At 42.9% G+C, this 22,919-nt stretch overlaps 1 protein-coding gene across 1 annotated transcript; it reads left to right on the top strand.

Annotated features, from left to right (window-relative positions):
* The first annotated feature begins 15,678 nt into the window (after positions 1–15,678).
* On the top strand, positions 15,679–22,816 carry LOC135515452 (glycoprotein hormone alpha-2-like). The gene is made up of 4 exons (XM_064939110.1): positions 15,679–15,785; positions 18,684–18,823; positions 21,376–21,560; positions 21,923–22,816. Exons 1-4 carry the CDS (start codon positions 15,679–15,681, stop codon positions 22,025–22,027), a joined length of 537 nt encoding a protein of 178 aa, XP_064795182.1. The 3' UTR covers positions 22,028–22,816.
* The last annotated feature ends 103 nt before the right edge of the window (positions 22,817–22,919 follow it).

The following is a 22,919-nucleotide window of genomic DNA, read 5'->3' as shown; positions in this document are numbered from 1 at the left end:
GAATCAATAATTCACTTATAGCTTGTCAATGAAAGATGGCTTAAAAATGTATAAAAATATGTTTTTTTGTGTGTGTGCTTGATCTTGTGTATTCTGACCTATGTAACTCCTATCTATCTCCAGATCATTTCCTCATAATCTCACAGATGTCTTCGAAATAAACCAAGTTTAGGCAATTACACATGAATAGCAGTTACTTTTGGGTATGTCTATTTTGGTGGAAATCTACATTTTTCAATTATATTTAAGAGGTTTTAAAGGAGAATAGCCATATTCAATCTCCTAGAAGCCCAGATTCTGGTTCAAGTTCACCCATGACCTCTTACCCCTGACCTCTGACCCCATACCCCTCTCTACCACCGAAGATTATCTAGACAAGATAGTTGAGTGAGTACTCTAATAATGGAAATACAGGTCTTCAAAGATGGGAGGCAGGGCGAGATCAGATGGGACCATTCTAACCATTGAGAATGCAAATACCCGTGTGAACAACTGGCACAACTCCGATATGAAGCATATTTTTCAAAGTTGCTGAAATACCACGAGTCCACTTCTATTAGATTAAATAAGCCTCAAATAAGCACAATTACAATTACAATTTTTGTTGACCAAATTTGATACTCTGATTGACCAGTACAAAACTTCCTAATTTCGTGATCTTCTTTTCATGGACAGATTTATTTTTAAACCCTCTCCCAAGATCAACCCATCTGAATAAGCAAAAGGATGTTGAAAATACATATTTTCCAGATGTTGAAGAAAGATCTATTTCAGGTTCTGAATGAAAGGTGAAAATACAAATTTTACGGACCTTTAAAATCTGTATTTTACGGACGTTGAAAATACATAATTCCCGGGCATTGAAAATTCTGATTTTTGGGACGTGGAAAATTTGTATTTTCGGACGTGGAAATCAGATTAATTTTCGGTTCCGAATGAAATTTGAAAACATGTATTTTCTGGCTGTTGAATAGAAACAGGTTAATTTGAAGTTCTGAATGAAAGTTGGAATGATGTAATATACAGACATTGAAAATACTTATTTTTTTCATAATTGATTCTATGGCCAAAGTTTAACTGCACATACATTCTCAATGAAGTAAGCATTATAATGTTTATATTCATTTAATGTAGGAAAGAGGAGTCAACTGAACATTGCAACATATAATATTTATTATTATTATTATTGAATATTTCTAGGAGGGAGATCAGCTTTAATTTTGCAGATTGTAGCTTCCTTCAATGTAATTGTCTGCATCATTTCCAATACCCCATATATTTTTGTGTAAATATTGATATATATATATACAAATACATTCAGAGACCTGTCTCAAAGTTACTCCTGCATTGTCTTGGCTTTGTCCCATTCTTAGGTCCTGAGTGCTCTGGAGCAGGTTTTCATCAAGGATCTCTCTGTTCTTTGTTCTGTTCATTTTTCCCTCAAACCTGACTAGTCGCCAAGTCCCTGCCACTGAAAAACATCCCCACAGCACAATGCTACCACCCCCTCAACAAAGGAACTCTGGAGCTCTGTCAGAGTGACCATCGGGTTCTTGGTCACTTCTCTGACCAAGGCCCTTCTTTCCTGATTGCTCAGTTTGGCTGAGCGGCCAGCTCTAGGAAGAGTCTTGGTGGTTCCAAAATTCTTCCATTTAAGAATGATGGCCACTGTGTTCTTGGGGACCTTCAATGCTGCAGACATTTTTCGTACCCAAGGTTCAAGGTTCCAGGCTCTGATCAGGCCCTACACCCAAGCAAGGGCACTGCGTTCATCCACCTCTGGCCTGCTCGCCTCCCTACCATTGAGGAAGTACAGTTCCCGCTCAGCCCAGTCAAAACTGTTCGCTGCTCTGGCCCCCCAATGGTGGAACAAACTCCCTCACGACGCCAGGACAGCGGAGTCAATCACCACCTTCCGGAGACACCTGAAACCCCACCTCTTCAAGGAATACCTAGGATAGGATAAGTAATCCTTCTCACCACCCCCCCTTAATGATTTAGATGCACTATTGTAAAGTGGCTGTTCCACTGGATGTCAGAAGGTGAATTCACCAATTTGTAAGTCGCTCTGGATAAGAGCGTCTGCTAAATGACTTAAATGTAAAAATGTAAATGTAATCCCCAGATCTGTGCCTTTCTTGTCAGGACCCGGTTTCGAACCTGGGTCTCCGGAGTGAGAAACAGTCACTTAACCAACTGAGCCACGAATAGACAGCAGAACCCAGAAGATGAGGCAGACACAGCAGTACTTAAGACGGTGTATTTAATAAAGAAAAAATCCTAAAATACAAAAATGGCAAATCCAAAAGGTGGTAGGTAAAACACAAAAGAACTCAAAAGAAACTCACCAAAAATAAACAAAAACAAAAAACAGAATACCACAAGAACGTCACCCGGAATCGACAAGAGCACACAGAACACTAGGGCAGGGTGCTAACATACAAACACAGAGCACAGAACTGAGGGAAACAAAGGGTTTAAATACAATCAGGGGAAAACGAGACACAGGTGCAAACAATAATGGGGATCAAGGGAAAAACACAGGGACAAAAAGCACAATGGGGACATCTACTGACAAAAACCCGGAACAACCCTGGCCAAATCCTGACAGAATCCCCCCTAGGAACGGCTCCTGACGTTCCTACCAGCTCTCTCAGGGTGGAGGACCCTGAACTGACGAATGAGGTCAGGGTCCAGGATGTCTTTGGCAGGAACCCAGGAGCGCTCCTCAGGACCGTAGCCTTCCCAGTCCACCAGATACTGCCAGGACCGCTGCACCCGGCGGGAATCCAGTATCCGGTGGACGGTATAAGCCGGCTGGCCTCCAATGACACGAGGCGGAGGGGGAGGTCTGTCTGCCGGGACAAGGGGAGAAAAAACAACAGGTTTTAACAATGACACATGAAATGTGGGATTAATCTTAAGGGATCTGGGTAAGTGTAGGCGATAAGAAACTGGGTTAACTCTCCTGGCAACCTTGAAGGGACCGATGTATTTTTGGGACAGCTTGCGAGACTCCACCCGTAGAGGTAAGTCTCTTGTGGAAAGCCAGACTCTCTGGCCGGGGCGCAGGGTAGGCCCGGGACGGCGACGTCTGTTGGCTTGTTGTTGATACCTCTGTGAGGAACGTATCAGATTAAGACGGGTCTTCCTCCACATAAGCCGACAGCGTCTGACGAACCTCAAGGCTGAAGGCACTCTGACTTCTGCCTCCTGGTCCGGGAACAATGGAGGAGCATAGCCAAACTGACGCTCGTGCGGGGACATACCAGTGGAGGAGGAGCGCAAGGTGTTGTGCGCGTATTCGGCCCAAACAATAAAGGATGACCATGTGGACGGGTTGTCACGAGTCATACATCGGAGGGTGGTTTCCAGCTCTTGATTCATCCTCTCTGTTTGGCCGTTGGACTCCGGATGATACCCTGAAGATAGACTGGCAGAAGCCCCCATGAGTTGGCAGAAGGCCTTCCAAAACCTTGAGGCGAACTGGGGACCTCTGTCAGAAACCACATCTTGAGGAATGCCGAAGACTCGGAACACATGATTAATTACCAACTCAGCCGTTTCCTTGGCAGAAGGTAACTTAGTCAGAGGGACGAACCTGGCCGCCTTTGAAAACCTGTCGATTATGACTAGGATAGTAGTATTGCCATGGGATGGAGGAAGTCCAGTAATAAAGTCCAATGAGATATGGGACCAGGGTCTGTGGGGAACAGGTAAAGGATGAAGGAGTCCTTGAGGGCGGAGGTGAGAAGATTTGCCCTGGCAGCACACGGGGCAGGCATTGACGAAAGTGGCAACGTCTTCTCTTATGGTAGGCCACCAGAACTTACGCTGGATGAACTCCAAGGTGCGACCTACGCCCGGATGACAGGTGAGGCGAGAGGAGTGCCCCCACAGAAGGACCTGAGTCCTCACTGCCTTGGGGACAAACAACCGATTGGCAGGGCCTCCTTTAGGGTCCGGTTCGCTAGCTTGAGCACGTCTCACGGTATCCTCACCTTGCCACGAGATCGGAGCCACAATCTTAGCAGCAGGAAGGACAGGCATGTCCGTGTCATCTCGAATGGCAGGAGCGTAGACTCGGGACAGGGCATCCGGTTTGAGATTCTTCGACCCGGGCCGATAGGTGAGGATAAACTGGAATCGATTGAAGAAAAGAGACCATCTAGCTTGTCTAGAGTTCAATCGCTTCGCCTGCTGGATATACTCCAGATTTTTGTGGTCCGTAAGCACTTGAAACGGGTGAGAAGCCCCCTCGAGCCAGTGTCTCCATTCCTTCAATGCCATCTTAACCGCTAGGAGTTCACGATCCCCCACATCGTAGTTCCTCTCAGTCGGGGTAAGCCGGTGTGAGAAGAAAGCGCACGGATGAAGCTTCTTGTCTTCACCCCTCTGAGACAGGACAGCTCCAACACCAACCTCTGATGCGTCTACCTCCACCACAAATGGTTCATCCGTAGTCGGTAGTATCAGGATGGGAGCAGAGAGGATGCGCTGCTTGAGTCCTTGGAAGGCCGTCTCAGCTTCTCTTCCCCAAAAAAACCTTGCATTGCCACCTTTGGTTAAAGCTGAGAGAGGAGCTGCCACCAAACTGAAGTTCTTGATGTGAACTTGCGGTAAAAGTTTGTGAAGCCCAGGAAACGCTGAACATCCTTAACGGATTTGGGGGTGGGCCAATCCGCTACCGCCCCTACCTTCCTAGGGTCCATTTGGATTCGACCGGGTTCCACTACAAATCCCAGGAATTGTACTCGGGATGAATGGAATTCACATTTTTCCGGCTTAACGTACAGATGGCTGTCCAGGAGGCGTTTGAGTACTTGTCTGACATGCTTAGTGTGTTCTTGAAGGGAGCTCGAAAAGATGAGGATGTCATCCAAGTAAACGAACACAAATATGTTAAGCATATCCCTAAGCACATCGTTTATGAGCGCTTGGAACACCGCTGGGGCGTTGGTCAGGCCGAAGGGCATCACCAAGTATTCATAGTGACCAGTAGGCGTGTTGAAAGCGGTCTTCCACTCGTCACCAGGTCTGATCCGCACAAGATGGTATGCGTTCCGCAGGTCAAGCTTAGTGAAAACAACTGCTTCCTGGAGCAGCTCGAAGGCTGTGGCCATAAGGGGTAGCGGGTAACGGTTACGGACGGTTATGTCATTGAGTCCCCGGTAGTCGATGCAAGGACGTAACCCACCGTCTTTCTTGGCCACAAAGAAAAACCCTGCTCCCGCCGGGGAGGTTGATGGACGCATGAGGCCTGCTTCCAGAGAGTCCTTGATGTAGGTATCCATAGCAGCTCGTTCGGGTGGAGATAGGGAAAAGATCCGACCCCTGGGGGGCAAGTGCCCGGAAACAGGTCGATGGGGCAATCGTAAGATCTATGGGGTGGTAGCATGGTGGCCCTCTGTTTGCTAAACACCAGTTTGAGGTCATGGTAACACTCGGGAACTCGGGTCAGGTCGATGGATTCTAAAGACTCGGGAGTAGAACTCGGGGAATTCTGGAAAATACAAGTAGCTTGGCACGTAGGACCCCACTGCTTGATAGTGCCCACAGACCAGTCGATGTGAGGGTTATGGCTGTGAAGCCAGGGGTATCCAAGGACGAGAGGGAACTCGGAACAGGAGATCAAATGAAAGTTCATCAATTCCTGGTGTTGTGAAACTGAAAGTCGCAAGGAGGTAGTGACATGAGTGACAAGTCCAGATCCCAAAGGGCTTCCATCCAATGTAGTGACCCTCATGGGTTCACTTAGAGGTTCAGAGGGAACGCCATTCTCCTTCGCCCAGACACCATCCATGAAGTTACCTGCGGCTCCAGAGTCTACCAAGGCTTGAAGGTGAAGCTTGTGGTTGTCCCAGGAGAGGGTGACTGGAATGAGCAGACGGGAGTTGGACGGATGGGAGGAGGTTATGTTTCCCGTTACAGTTCCCCCCGGTCTGTACGGGACAGAGCGTTTCCCTGGACCCCGGGACACGTGGAACGGAAATGGCCCGGTTTGCCGCAATATAGACAGCGTCGCTCCCTCATCCGGCGGTCTCTCTCAGCCTGGGAGATGCGTCCAATCTGCATGGGTTCCGGTGGAGCCAGTGATGATAAAGGTGGGGACTCGGAGCTGGGACTGATAGGAGCTAGAGGTCTACGGTTGAGTTCTCTCTCTCTCAAGATGCTGGTCAATGCGTGAGGCCAACTTGATCAGGGACTCGAGATTGTCCGGTGGTTCCCGAGTGGCCAGTTCATCTTGGATAGTGTCGGAAAGGCCTTTCAGAAAGCACACCGTGAGCGCCTCGTTGTTCCAGCCACTCGCTGCTGCCACCGTGCGGAACTGGATGGCATAGTCCGTCACGCTGCGCCAACCTTGATGGAGAGTCAGGAGCTGTTTGGCTGAGTCAGAACCACTGCTTGGGCCTTGAAACACTCGTTTGAATTCCTCAGCAAAGGCAGAGTAGCTGGCACAGCAGGAACTATGGGCATCCCACACAGCAGTAGCCCAGGCCAGGGCTTTTTCCGACAGCAGGGTGATGATATATGCGATCTTAGACCGGTCGGTGGGAAACGACGAGGGTTGCAGCTCAAAGGAGAGAGAACATTGAGTGAGAAACCCTTTACAAGCACTTGGATCACCTGAGAACCGTTGGGGAGGTGGAAGACGAGGTTCAGCCAGGGGGTTAACTGCCATGGGTACGTGAACTTGAGGTACTGGGACGGGAACTGTTGCCGGGGTAAGTCGATCAGATATTTGCTTAATGGAAGTCAGCATCTCCGACAGAAGATGAGAATGTCTAGCCATTAAGGCCTCTTGCTGAACCAGGGCGGCTTCGTGGCGTTGGACAGTCTCCTGGTGGTGGGACAGCGTGGCAAAATGGTCCTGGGAACTGGCTGCCTCTGGGTTCATTTTTGGCTCTGTGTTTCTGTCAGGACCCGGTTTCGAACCTGGGTCTCCGGAGTGAGAAACAGTCACTTAACCAACTGAGCCACGAATAGACAGCAGAACCCAGAAGATGAGGCAGACACAGCAGTACTTAAGACGGTGTATTTAATAAAGAAAAAATCCTAAAATACAAAAATGGCAAATCCAAAAGGTGGTAGGTAAAACACAAAAGAACTCAAAAGAAACTCACCAAAAATAAACAAAAACAAAAAACAGAATACCACAAGAACGTCACCTGGAATCGACAAGAGCACACAGAACACTAGGGCAGGGTGCTAACATACAAACACAGAGCACAGAACTGAGGGAAACAAAGGGTTTAAATACAATCAGGGGAAACGAGACACAGGTGCAAACAATAATGGGGATCAAGGGAAAAACACAGGGATAAAAAGCACAATGGGGACATCTACTGACAAAAACCCGGAACAACCCTGGCCAAATCCTGACATTTCTGCTCTGACATGCACTGTCAACTGTGAGACCTTATATAGAGAAGTGTGTGCCTTTCCAAATCATGCCCAATCAATTGAATTTACCACAGGTGGACTCCAATGAAGTTTTAGAAACATCTCAAGGATAATCAATGGAAACCGGATGCACTTGAGCTCAATTTCGAGTCTCATAGCAAAAGGTCTGAATACTTATGTAAATAAAGTATTTCTGTTTTTGTTGTTTTATAAATTTACAAAAAAAAATCTAAAACCTGTTTTTGCTTAGTCATCATGCGTTGTTGTGTGTAGATTGTTAAATAAATGTTTTTGTTGAATATTTTTTAGAGTAAGGCTGTAATGTAAAAAAATGTGGAAAAGTGAAGGGATCTGAATACTTTCCGAATGACTCTACATACATATTATATATACATACATTTTTACTATAGAATAGTAGTGAGGACATCAAGACTATAAAATAACACATACGGTATCATGTAGTATCCCAAAAAATGTCAAACAAATCTAAATCTATTTTATATTTCAGATTCTTCAAAGTAGCTACCCTTTGACTTGATGACAGCTTTGCACACTCTTGGCATTCTCTCACCCAGCTTCATGAGGTAGTCACCTGGAATGCATTTCAATTAACAGGTGTGCCTTGTTTAAAGATAATATGGACTTGGTCATTCCACAAATTATGTCAAGAACAGCTCAAATAAGCAAAGAGAAAAGACAGTCCATCATTACTTTAAGACATGAAGGTCAGTCAATCTGCAAAATTTCAAGAACTTTGAAGGGTTCTTCAAGTGCAGTCGCAAAAAACAGAAATTGCTATGATGAAAATAGCTCTCATGAGGACCGCCACAGGAAAGGAAGACCCAGATTTACCTCTGCTGCAGAGGATACGTTTATTAGAGTTAACTGCTCCTCAGATTGCACCCCAAATAAATGCTTCACAGAGTTCAAGTAACAGACACATCTCAACATCAACTGTTCAAAGGAGACTGCATGAATCAGTCCTTCATGGTTGAATTGCTGCAAAGAAACCACTACGAAAGGACACCAATAAGAAAAACAGACTTGCTTGGGCCGAGAAACACGAGCAATGGACATTAACCGGTGGAAATCTGTCCTTTGGTCTAAAGTCCAAATTGGAGATTTTTGGTGAACGGATGATCTCCACATGTGCATTTCCCAACGTAAAGCATGTAAGAGGAAATGTTATGGTGTGGGGGTGCTTAGCTGGTTACACTGTCTGTGATTTGTTTAGAATTCAAGGATCACTTAATTAAAAACTTCTTAGGGCTAGGCGCTTTTTTTCTCCATTAGAAATGCAAGAGAAAGGTCATATTGTAAAATAGATGTAAAATAGACGCATGGATGGGTTCCACAGGGTGTCAGCAGTCTACGTTCAAGGTTTCAGGCGTGTAACTTCAAAAACGAATAAGAAATAACAGTTTTTGTAAAAGGACACAGTCTTGGAAATCTGTGTTTTTGCACGCCATGACGAAGTTGGGTCCTGCTAAATCGGTTTCCTATTGAACAATCTTCTTTCCGAAATAAATATTATAGTTTGATTATATTTTAGGGTGTCTGAGGAGTTAATAGAAACATATTTTGACTTGTTGAAACAAAGTTTAGGGGTTAGATTTTTGGGTTCCTTTCTCTGCAAGTTGAACGAGTAGATTACTCAAATCGTTGGCGCCAACTAAACAGACTTTTTGAGAAATGAAAAAGGATTTTATCTAACAAAACGACACTGAATGTTATAGCAGGGACCAATTCGATGACAATTCAGAGGAAGATTTTCAATAAGTAAGTGAATATTTAATCTTTATATGTGAATGTATTAAACCTGTGGCGGTGGAAAACTATGTTGATGTGGGGCGCCGTCCTCAAACAATAACATTGTCCCACTAGCAAGACACCGATCCTTAAGAAGTTGCATGGCTACCACAGCATTTTGCAGCGATACACCATCCCATCAGGTTTGCTCTTAGTGGGACTATCATTTGTTTTTCAACAGTACAATGACCCAACACACCTCCAGGCTATGTAAGAGCTATTTGACAATGAAGGAGAGTGATGGAGTGCTGCATCAGATGACCTGGCCTCTACAATCACCCCACCTCAACCCAAATGAAATGGTTTGGGATGATTTGGACCGCAGGGTGAAGGAAAAGAATTCAACAAGTGCTCAGCATATGTGGGAACTCCTTCAAGACTGATGGAAAAGCATTCCTCATGAAGCTGGTTTAGAGAATGTCAAGTGTTTGCAAAGCTGTCATCAAGGCAGAGGGTGGATACTTTAAAGAATCTAAAATCTAAAATATATTTTGATTTGTTTAACAATTTTTTGGTCACTACATAATTCTATATGTGTTATTTCAAAGTGAATAATTTATGTCTTCACTAATATTCTACTATGTAGACAATACAATAATAAATAAAAACCCTTGAATGAGTAGGTGTTTCCAAACTTTAGAGCTTGAACAACTGATGTTCTGTAAATAAGTGACAAAGAATGTTGGAAGTAAAAATGGAAAAAAGATCATGTTTTTATTGGTGTTTATTGGCTTATTTCACTGTAGCCTCTAGCCCTGCTCATTATACCTTATCCAACCCTTCAGTTCCAACACCCACACATGCGATGCCATCACCTGGTTTCAATGATGTTTCTAGGGACAATATCTCTTTCATCATCACTCAATGCTTAGGTTTACTTCCACTGTTTACCTCCCCTCAATCTCATAACTTTGTCTGTACACTATACTTTGAATCTATTTTATTGCACCAGAAACTGCTCCTTTTACTCTCTGTTCCGGACGTCCTAGACGTCCAATTCTCATGGCTTTTAGCCGTACCCTTATCCTACTCCTTCTCTGTTCCTCTGCCGTGCCTAGCTCCACTCCTATTCCCAGGCACTCTCTTTTGATGACTTCTGTAACCGTAAAAGCCTTGGTTTTATGCATGTTAACATTAGAAGCCTCCTCCCTAAGTTTGTTTTATTCACTGCTTTAGCACACTCTGCCAAACCGGATGTCTTAGCCATGTCTGAATCCTGGCTTAGGAAGACCACCAGTAACTCTGAAATCTCCATCCCTAACTATAACATTTTCAGACAAGATAAAACAGCCAAAGGGAGCGGTGTTGCAATCTACAGCAGAGGTAGCCTGCAGAGTTCTGTCCTACTATCCAGGTCTGTACCCAAACAATTTGAACTTCTATTTTAAAAATCCACCTCTCTAAAAACAAGTCTCTCACCGTTGCCGCCTGCTATAGACCAACCTCTGCCCCCAGCTGTGCTCTGGATACCATATGTGAACTGAATGCCCATCATCTATCTTCAGAGCTCGTGCTGCTAGGTGACCTAACTGTGACATGCTTAATAACTTCTTGGGTATAGCGGTGGCTCTTTTAATTTTTGGATAAAAAAATGTTCCTGTTTTAAACAAGATATTTTGTCACGAGAAAATGCTTGACTATGCATATAATTGACAGCTTTGGAAAGAAAACTCTCTGACGTTTCCAAAACTGCAAAGATATTGTCTGTGAGTGCCACAGAACTGAAGCTACAGGCGAAACCATGATGAAATTTCAAACAAGAAGTGCCCCAGATTGAAGGCGCTGTGTTCCAATGTCTCCTTATATGACTGTGAATGGGCCAGGAATGAGCTTACACTTTTTGTCGTTTACCCAAGGTGTCTGCAGCATTGTGACATATCTGTAGGCATATCATTGGAAGATTGACCATTTTACACTACATCTACCAGGTGCTCGCTTGGTGTCCTCCGTCGCAATTATTGCGTAATCTCCAGCTGCATGTATTTTTCCATTTGCTTCCGAGAAGAAACCCAACTGCCACAAATTATTTATCATCGAATAGATATGTGAAAAACACCTTGAGGATTGATTCTAAACAACGTTTGCCATGTTTCTGTCGGTATTATGGAGTTAATTTGGCGTTGTAATGACTGAATTTTCGTTTGTTTTTCTTAGCCAAACGTGATGAACAAAACAGAGCGATTTTTCCTACACAAATAATCTTTTTGAAAAAAATGAACATTTGCTATCTAACTGAGAGTCTCCTCATTGAAAACATCCGAAGTTCTTCAAAGGTAAATTATTTTATTTGAATGCTTTTCTTGTTTTTGTGAAACTGTTGCCTGCTGAATGTTAGGCTTAATGCTATGCTAGCTATCAATACTCTTACACAAATGCATGTGTAGCTATGGTTGAAAAGCATATTTTGAAAATCTGAGATGACAGTGTTGTTAACAAAAGGCTAAGCTTGTGAGTGAATATATTTCTTTCATTTCATTTGCAATTTTCATGAATAGTTAACGTTGCGTTATGGTAATGAGCTTGAGGCTATGATTACGCTCCCGGATCCGGGATGGCTCGACGCAAGAGGTTAACACCACAGCCATCCTACAATCTAAGCTTGATACCCTCAATCTCACACAAATTATCAATGAACCTACCAGGTACAACCCCAAAGCCATAAACATGGGCACCCTCATAGATCCTGTTTGGGATAGGGGGCAGCATTTTCACATTTCGATGAAAAGCATGCCCAGAGTAAACTGCCTGCTACTCAGGCCCAGTTGATAATATATGCATATTATTAGTAGATGTGGATAGAAAACACTCTGAAGTTTCTAACACTGTTTGAATGATGTCTGTGAGTTTAACAGAACTCATATGGCAGGTGAAAACCTGAGAAAAATCCAACCAGGAAGTGGGAAATCTGAGGTTTGTAGTTTTTCAACTCTTTGCCTATTGAATATACAGTGTCTATGGGGTCAAATTGCACTTCCTACGGCTTCCACTAGATGTCAACCGTCTTTAGAACCTTGTTTGATGCTTCTACTGTGAAGGAGGGGGGAATGGGAGCTGAATGAGTGTTTCTACAAACTGTAATATGACATTCGCCTGGACCTGCCCACGCATCCTGAGTTTGGATTTGTGAACTGAACGCGCTAACAAAAGGAGGTATTTGGACATAAATGATGGACTTTATCGAACAAATCAAACATTTATTGTGGAACGGTTATTCCTGGGAGTGCATTCTGATGAAGATCATCAAAGGTAAGTGAATATTTATAACGCTATTTCTGACTTCTGTTGACTCCAACATGGTGGATATCTGTATGGCTTGATTTGTTGTCTGAGTGCCGTACTTAGATTATTGAATTGTTAGCTTTTTCCGTAAAGTAAAAAAAAAATCTGACACAGCGGTTGCATTAATAATAAGGAGAAGTATATCTCTAATTCTGTGTATAACACTTGTATCTTATATTAAAGTTTATGATGACTATTTCTTTAAATTGATGTGGCTCTCTGCAAAATCACCGGATGTTTTGGAAGCAAAACATTACTGAACGTTACGCGCCAATGTAAACTGCGATTTTTGGATATAAATGTGAACTTTATCAAACAAAACATACATGTATTGTGTACCATGAAGTCCTATGAGTGTCATCTGATGAAGATCATCAAAGGTTAGTGATTAATTTTATATCTATATCTACTTTTTGTGACTCCTCTCTTTGGCTGGAAAATGACTGTATATTTTTTGTGACTAGGCTCTGACCTAACATAACCACATGTTGTGCTTTCACTGTAAAGCCTTTTTGAAATCTGACACAATGGGTAGATTAAAACCTCTTAAGGTATAGGGGGCAGCATTTTCACTTTTGGATAAACAGTATGCCCAATTTCAACTTCCTGCTACTCATGCCAGGAATATAATATATGCATATTATTAGTAGGCGTGGATGGAAAACACTCTGAAGTGTCTAAAACTGTATGAATCATGTCTGTGAGTATAACAGAATTTATGTAGCAAGCAAAACCCAGAGGACTAACTGTTCAGATTATTATTATTTTTGCCTCTGACTGTTCCCTGACTTGTCTTTTGCCAAGGGATATTTCATTGGAACCTGTTTTCAGTTCCTACCACTTCCACTGGATGTCACCAGTCTTTGGAATTTGGTTTAGGTTATTTGTGCAACGAAGAAGAAGCACATCCTGGAACAACGTTACACTATTGAGAGTTGCGCAAGATGTAAAAAGGAGCATGGTTTGTTTACTTGCTGTATTGAACACAGATTGCCCCGTCTACAATTTGATCGATTATTAACGTTTACAAATACCTAAAGTTGTATTACAAAAGTAGTTTGAAATATTTTGGCAAAGTTTATAGGCAACTTTTGAAATGTTTTCTAGTGACGTTGAGTTTTTTGGCAGCTGTTTTTTTCTGGATCAAACGCGTCAAATAAATGGACAATTGGATATATATGGATGGAATTAATCTAACAAAAGGACCAATTGTGATGTTTATGGGACATATTGGAGTGCCAACAAAAGAAGCTCGCCAAAGGTAATGCATGTTTTATATTTAATTTCAGCATTTTGTGTAGTGCCTGCAGGGATGAAATATGCTACCCTCTTTGTTGTCATTGTGCTATCATCAGATAATATCTCCTTATGCTTTCCCCGAAAAGCTTTTTAAAATCTGACATGTTGGCTGGATTCACAACAAGTGTAGCTTTAATTGAGTATCTTACATGTGTGATTTAATGAATGTTTGATTTTATATCATTATTTTAATTTGTCATGCTGCATTTTCCCTGTTTTTATTTCAAGTGGGACGCAAGCATCCCCTATACCATAAGAAGTTAACAAGAAGTTTATCTGTCATTTGGTGTATTGCACTTGTGAATGTATGAATGTTGTCATGGGGTTCCGCATGAGAAGATATCATCCTAACCAACCTGTCCTCTAAATACACCTCTACTGTTTTCAACCAAGATCTCAGCAATCACTGCCACATTGCCTGCATCCGTAATGTTTCAGCGGTCAAATGACCTCCACTCATCACTATCAAACGCTCCCTGAAACACTTCAGCGAGCAGGCCTTTCTAATCAACCTGGCCCGGGTATCCTGGAAGAATATCGACCTCATCCCGTCAGTAGAGGATGCCTGGTTATTTTTTCTAAATGCCTTCCTCACCATGCACCATTCAAGAAATTTAGAACCAGGAACAGATATAGCCCTTGGTTCTCTCCAGACATGACTGCCCTTAACCAATACAAAAACATCCTGTGGCGTTCTGCATTAGCGTCAAACAGCCCCCGTGAAATGCAACTTTTTATGAAAGTTAGAAACCAATATGCACAGGCAGTAAGAAAAGCCAAGGCTTGCTTTTTCAAGCAGAAATTTGATTCAAAAAAGTTCTTGGACATTGTAAAGTCCATGGAGAATAAGAGCACCTCGTCCGAGCTGCCCACTGCACTGAGAATAGAAAACTCTGTCACCACCGATAAATCCACTATAACTGAGAATTTCAATAAGCATTTTTCCACGGTTGGCCATGCTTTCCACCTGGCCACCCCTACCCCGGTCAACAGCCCTGCAACACTCACAGCAACTCACCAAAGCCTTCCCCTTTTCTCCTTCCCCCAAATCTAATCAGCAGATGTTCTGACAGAGCTGCAAAATCTGGACCCCTACAAATCACCCGGGTAAGACAATCTGGACCCTGTCTTTCTTAAAATGATCTGCCGAAATTGTTGCAACCCCTATTACAAGCCTGTTCAACCTCTCTTTCGTGTCATCTGAGATTCCCAAAGATTGGAAAGCAGCTGCGGTCATCCCCCTCTTCAAAGGGGGGGACATTCTTGACCCAAACTGTTACAGACCTTTATCTATCCTACCCTGCCTTAGAAGGTCTTCGAAAGCCAAGTTAACAATCAGATCATCGACCATTTCAAATCCCACCGTACCTTCTCCGCTATGCAGTCTGGTTTCAGAGCTGGTCATGGGTGCACCTCAGCCACGCTCAAGGTCCTAAACGATATCTTAATCGCCATCGATAAGAAACAATACTGTGCAGCCGTATTCATTGACCTGGCCAAGGCTTTCAACTCTGTCAATCACCACATCCTCATCGGCAGACTCAACAGCCTTGGTTTCTCAAATGATTGCCTCGCCTGGTTCACCAACTACTTCTCGACAGAGTTCAGTGTGTCAAATCTGAGGGCCTGTTGTCCAGGCCTCTGGCAGTCTCTATGGGGGTGCCACAGGTTTCAATTCTTGGGGCGACTCTCTTCTCTGTATATATCAATGATGTCGCTCTTGCTGCTGGTGAGTCTCTGATCCACCTCTACTTAGACGACACCATTCTGTATACTTCTGGCCCTTCTTTGGACACTGTGTTAACAACCCTCCAGACGAGCTTCAATGCGATAAAACTCTCCTTCCGTGGCCTCCAATTGCTCTTAAATACAAGTAAAACCAAATGCATGCTCTTCAACCGATCGCTGCCTGCACCTGCCAGCCTGTCAGGCATCACCACTCTGGACGGTTCTGGCTTAGAATATGTGGACAACTTCAAATACCTAGGTGTCTGGTTAGACTATAAACTCTCCTTCCAGACTCACATAAAACATCTCCAATCCAAAGTTATATCTAGAATTGGCATCATATTTCACAACAAAGCATCTTTCACTCATGCTGCCAAACATACCCTCGTAAAACTGACCATCTTACCGATCCTCGACTTTGACGATGTCATTTACAAAATAGCATCCAATACCCTACTCAACAAGTTGGATGCAGTCTATCACAGTGCCATCCACTTTGTCACCAAAGCCCCATATACTACCCACCACTGCGACCTGTATGCTCTTGTTGGCTGGCAGTTTTCTCATACTTAGTTATCCATCTGAAAGTTTGCACATACACTGCTTCCATCTTGTAGACACCATCGGAATTGCAACCAGAGTGATGGCTAGAACTGGGACCGTTCTGTTTTTTTTCCCTTTGTATTTTCTTTTACCAGATCTATTGTGTTATATTATCCTACATTCAATTCACATTTCCACAAACTTCAAAGTGTTTCCTTTCAAATGGTACGAAGAATATGCATATCCTTGCTTCAGTTCCTGAGCTACAGGCAGTTAGATTTGGGTAAGTCATTTTAGGTGAAAATTGAATATAAGGGGGCTATCCCCAAGGTTTGCTGTGTCATAAAACTACAGTGGTGTACATGCAGCATTTTGAAACACTGTTGGTCACACACACACACACACACACACACACACACACACACACACACACACACACACACACACACACACACACACACACACACACACACACACACACACACACACACACACACACACACACACACACACACACATGTCTCACACTGTGTCCTGTGTAAAGCAAACAGTAGTGGCACTGCAGGGCGAGAGGATGGGGTAGAGGGGGAAACATGTCTCACATACACAAACAGACACACACTCTCCATAAAGCTCCATATCAGAAGGTATCACATTCTGTATCCAGTGTAGAACAGACAGTACAGCGTCAGTTCAGAGCCAGAGGGTAGGTGTAGCAGCCTGGCAGACGGGCCCGTCAGGTAGCGGGTATGCCCATAGGAACAAATATGGTGGTACCACTGGTGTAGGGGTGCTCCAGGAGCAGCTTCTGTAGGGTGACTGGAACAACAAAATAACAAACCTATTAACCCTGCAAATGATACATCATTGTTGTTGTATAAGGTGAGATATGGTTAGAACATATATACAAAAGTATGTGGACACCCCTTCAAATTAGTGGATTTGGCTATTTCAGCCACACCCGTTTCTGACAAGTGTCCATACAACAATGGTTTGTTGAGATTGGTGTGGAAGTACTTGATGGACCCGTGTAGAGGCCTGACTTCAACCCCATCGAACATCTTTGGGATGAATTGGAACGCCAACTGCGAACCAGGTCTAATTGCCCAACATCCTTGCCCGACATCACTAATATTCTTGTGACTGAATGGAAGTAAATCCCTGCAGCACTGTTCCAACATCTAGTCGAAAGACACCCCAGAAGAGTGGAGGCTGTTATAGCAGCAAAGGGGGGACCAACTCCATTTTAAAGCCCATGATTTTGGAATGAGATTGGAATTGAGCAGGTGTCTACATACTTTGGTCATGTAGTGTATGATGAGATGGCTAGACGTGGGAGGACCAATAGAGCACTATTGGACCAAGCAAGAATAAACACACACACACTTCTTGATGGGGCAAGCAAGGAGGAGTACTACAGCGGCTCAAGAAAGCTTGTTTCATGACAAGGAATTGTCCAGGTGTGTGTTGTCATGGTTAAAGAGAGAAAACGAGAGAAAACGAGAGAGAGAAAAAGAGAGAGAGAGAGAGGCTAACAGTGAAGGTTAAGAAAAGGAGGGAAGGAGGGGTCCAGACACACTCGCACACACTCAAACACATTCTCACATTCACACACGCACTTCGAGAGAGAAAAAGAGGTTGCTGTGGGTGTGACCAAAGGAGTAACTTAGACTCTTCTCACGTTTACCTGAGGGGCTACATATAGCCAGCCGTGTGTGAGGTAGAAAACACACACTCCTGTCGACGCTGCTGCCCTGCCGATTCACCTTGACTCCCCTGGGCTGAAGAAAACATATACCACAACTTAACAGGTAACACCAGCACCTCACACACACACACTTATACACACACACACACCTGATAATTGTTGTTCTCATTTGTACAGCCTGTTAATAGTCTCAATTTAGTATTTTGTATTTTCTTTACATATTCAGGCTTTTGGATACATTATTGTGTTGGCGAGATTTTGTGTATAAATTCTTAAGTGTTTGTGTGTGTCAGTGGATGTTTGTCTGTCTCTGCCAATGTAAGTTGCATGAAAGTTTTAATGAGCCACATCTCACTAAGAAAAATGCAATAACTTAAGTTCTGCAATTAGTGTATACAGTATGCAATAAATACTGTGTGTTTTGGCCACAAAATAGTGGATTGGTGTGTTTCAGATAAATCTGATCTTGTAGGGATTTACTTAGTCTACACATTATTCTTACATTTATACTAAGGGTTTTGCCAAGTGATTCATTAACATATTTATTTTTGTCATACGTATAAGTGCATTTAGGCCTGCAGAATATGATGGATAAACTTGAGTTCCACGTTGGGCACTTGCGGCCGAATCCTGACGTTAATCTTTTTGCATAGATTTTGCTTTCATATCAAATGAGTAATGATTATCACACACACACACACACACACACACACACACACACACACACACACACACACACACACACACACACACACACACACACACACACACACTGAAACAGGGTAACAATCACCTAAACACACTGGCTGAGACTAAACAGTGCAAATGACCACACACAGACACACACTTAAAGACATGGAAACTCCAACTTATATTAATCCTTTTCTCTGTTTGTTCTGTTTGTCCCATGCAGGCCACTGTCCTTGGTCATCATGTCTCAGTGTGTGCCCTCTAACCTATGTGTGCTAATGCTGCTGCTGACCCTGCTGCTGCTGTCACCATTCAACTTCAGCTACGAGGGGCTCAGCACAGGACCTGGCTGCCATCTATACCGTCAGTCTAACACACACAGACATATACAGATACACACACATAATGTGCAAACATATACTCTGACACACACACACACACACACACACACACACACACACACACACACACACACACACACACACGATGTTCAGATACACGCAAACACACATAATGTACTGTTACACACACACTCTTTACAGATAAATACACTCGTGCTGAGTGATTATTGCTTTTTGAGGTGGTTTTGGTTCATTTAATAAAAAACAATCAGATTTGAATGCTGTAACAACACAGAAAAAAAACAATTAATTAAAGTCCCATGATGGTAGTGGCTGCCCATTACTGCTTATAAACCATCATTTATTCACGTAACTTTACTTTAATAAAATATTTACATTTGTTTTATTTGATGACTTTAATTATTTCATTCCAAGACATAATTTCATCTCTATCGAGCTGTTGCTTATGCTGTCTGACAAAATCACTATTTCACAGTTCTTCATAGTAAATAAGGCATTATATTATGACTGCTGAATACAGCTATCAATCATTTAGACCACGTACAGTTGAAGTCGGAATTTAACATACACTTAGGTTGGAGTCATTAAAACTTGTTTTTCAACCACTGTACAACTTTCTTGTGAACAAATAGTTTTGGCAAGTCGGTTAGGACATCTACTTTGTGCATGACACAAGGAATTTTTCCAACAATTGTTTACAGACAGATTAGTTAACTTATAATTCAAGGTATCACAATTCCAGTGGGTCAGAAGTTTACATACACTAAGTTGACTGTGCCTTTAAATAGCTTGGAAAATTCCAGAAATTATGTCATGGCTTTAGAAGCTTCTGATAGGCTAATTGACATCATTTAAGTCAATTGGAGGTGTACCTGTGGATGTATTTCAAGGCCTACCTTCAAACTCAGTGCCTCTTTGCTTGACATCATGGGAAAATCAAAAGAAATCACACAAGACCTCAGAAAAAAATTGTACCTCCACAAGTCTGGTTCCTCCTTGGGAGCAATTTCCAAATGCCTGAAGGTACCACATTCATCTGTACAAACAACAGTACGCAAGAATCAACACCATGGGACCATGCAGCCGTCATACTGCTCAGGAAGGAGATGCGCTCTGTCTCCTAAAGATGAACCTACTTTGGTGTGAAAAGTGCAAATCAATCCCAGAACAACAGCAAAGAATCTTGTGAAAATGCTGGAGGAAAAGTATCTATTTCCACTGAAAAATGAGTCCTATATTGACATAACCTGAAAGGCCGCTCAACAAGGAAGAAGCCACTGCTCCAAAACCGCCATAAAAAAAGTCAGACTACGATTTGCAACTGCATATGGGGACAAAGAGCGTACATTTTGGAGAAATGTCCTCTGGTCTGATGAAACAAAAATAGAACTGTTTGGTCATAATGACCATCGTTATGTTTGGAGGAAAAAGGGGGAGGCTTGCAAGCCGAAGAACGCCATCCCAACCGTGAAGCACGGGGGTGGCAGCATCATGTTGTGGGGGTGCTTTGCTGCAAGAGGGACTGGTGCACTTCACAAAATAGATGGCATCATGAGGCAGGACAATTATGTGGATATATTGAAGCAACATATCAAGACATCTGTCAGGATGTTAAAGCTTGGTCGCAAATGGGTCTTCCAAATGAACATTGACCCCAAGCATACTTCCAAAGTCGTGGCAAAATGGCTTCAGGACAACAAAGTCAAGGTATTGGTGTGGCTATCGCAAATCCCTGACCTCAATCCTATAGAACATTTGTGGGCAGAACTTTAAAAGGTGTGTGCGAGCAAGGAGGCCTACAAACTTGACTCTGTCAGGAGGAATGGGCCAAAATTCACCCAACCTATTGTGGGAAGCCTGTGGAAGGCTACCTGAAACGTTTGACCCAAGTTAAACCATTTAAATGCAATGCTATCAAATACTTGTTGAGTGTATTTAAAATTCTAACCCACTGGGAAGGTGATTAAAGAAATAAAGCTGAAATAAATCATTCTCTCTACTATTATTCTGACATTTCACATTCTAGGATTAAATGTCAGGAATTGTGGAAAAACTAAGTGTAAATGTATTTGGCTAAGTTGTGGAAAAAATAAGTTTAAATGTCAGGAATTGTGGAAAAACTAAGTTTAAATGTATTTGGCTAAGGTGTATGTAAACTTCTGACTTCAACTGTAGTTTCAGGTAGGGACACCTCAACAAGCAACAGCTGATGTCTTTATCCCCTCACTATTGTGCATTCTTCTGTCTCTTCCCATTGCACGCATAAAAGAGACACAGACTGGACAAGTAGATGCGCAATGGATTATGGTCATTGTAGTTAGTTTCGCACATAAACTGTGATAATTATGTTGAATATTGGCCTGTTGGAAACAACAACTCCCTACTACATCGTCACAGTTCCGTCTGGATCTAATTTATCTCTAGAGAATCTGCAATGTGTGCATTGAGCTCACAGAAAAAAAACATGCAAAATTGAATTCAAATAATTAAAATTATGTCGGTCAATTACTTGTTTAAATGAATTGTTCCCCTCTTTCCTCTCCACTCCTGCAGCATTTAACGTGACCATCCGTAGTGACCGGCGTGGGACATGTAAGGGAACCCATGTTGTGTATGCCTGTGTTGGATACTGTGAGTCCAGTGCCTTTCCCTCACGCTACTCTGTCCTGGTGGCATCTAACTTCACTCACAACATCACCTCAGCGTCAAGATGTTGTACCATCAGCAAGGATGCAAAGGTAGAGTATGGAGACAGAGACAGAGACACACACAACATTATCTCAGCCTTGAAATACTGCACTATCAGCAAAGACGCAAAGGTAGAGTACACACACACACACACACACACACACACACACCCACACACACACACACACACACACACACACACACACACACACACACACACACACACACACACACACACACACACACACACACACACACACACACACACACACACACACACACACACACACACACACGTAGGGTAAGGGTATGTCATCCTGATTACCTATTTGGTTGGAACATTGTCACTTGACATGTCTGAAAATGTAAAACATGTGATATAAAATATTTAAATTGTATACATTTTCCTAAGATCAAAGTTCGTCTGGACTGCCCTCGTGCTCGTCATCACAACGACATTGAGATCCTGACGGCGCGGGCCTGTCACTGCGACATGTGTCGCAAGTCACACTACTGAGATGCCACTGTCGCCGCGGGAACATGCACAAGCTGTATCATGAGGACTGGGATAAGAAGGAGTCCCAAGGAGAGCAATCTGTCAATCAAATGTACTGTATATGAGAGAGAGAGAGGTTTGTGCATGCCTAGAATGGAATGGTGGAGCAGGGAAAAAAGACTTGAGAAACACTTTTTATAATGTTGCTTTTTTAAAGAATTGTTGGTTTAAACATTGGTTTAAGACAGAAGAAGACCGTTTGTGACCCTGTATGAGTTAACACCCTATTTCCTTTGTAGTGCACTACTTTTGACCAGGGTTCATAGCGCTCTGGTCAGAAGTACTGCACTTTAATAGGGAATAGGGTGCCATTTGGGATGCATTCGTAGGCACTGGCAGCCAGTCAAACCGCTATAGATAATACAATAATTAACTCTACATAGATCTGCTATACAGCCCCTACCACAGAACTAGAATGAGTAGAACTAGAATCCAACTTTCAAATCAATGGGTGGACTGGCAGCCAATTTGAGTGTTTACCAATCAAGTTGCCATGGTCAGAAGTTCCAATTCTGTTCTATTAATTCTATGGCCACTACACAGCCAGACATTAAGAGACAAAAGAATATACATTAAACTTAATTTATTTTAATGAGCTTGAACAACTGATGTTTTGTAAATAAGTGACAAGAAAGAATGTTGGAAGTGTTGAGGAAATAAACATTTAAAAGATTACAACATATTTTTAAAGAAGTTTTCTGTGTGACAACACTACAGTGGTGTACATACAGCAATATGAAACCCTCTTGGTCTTACACACACACACACACACACACACACACACACACACACACACACACACACACACACACACACACACACACACACACACACACACACACACCTCTCATCT

The sequence above is a fragment of the Oncorhynchus masou genome, chromosome 27, assembly GCF_036934945.1.
Source record: "Oncorhynchus masou masou isolate Uvic2021 chromosome 27, UVic_Omas_1.1, whole genome shotgun sequence".
In the NCBI taxonomy this organism is placed as follows: Eukaryota; Metazoa; Chordata; class Actinopteri; order Salmoniformes; family Salmonidae; genus Oncorhynchus; species Oncorhynchus masou.
This window is presented reverse-complemented; position numbering and strand designations above follow the sequence as displayed.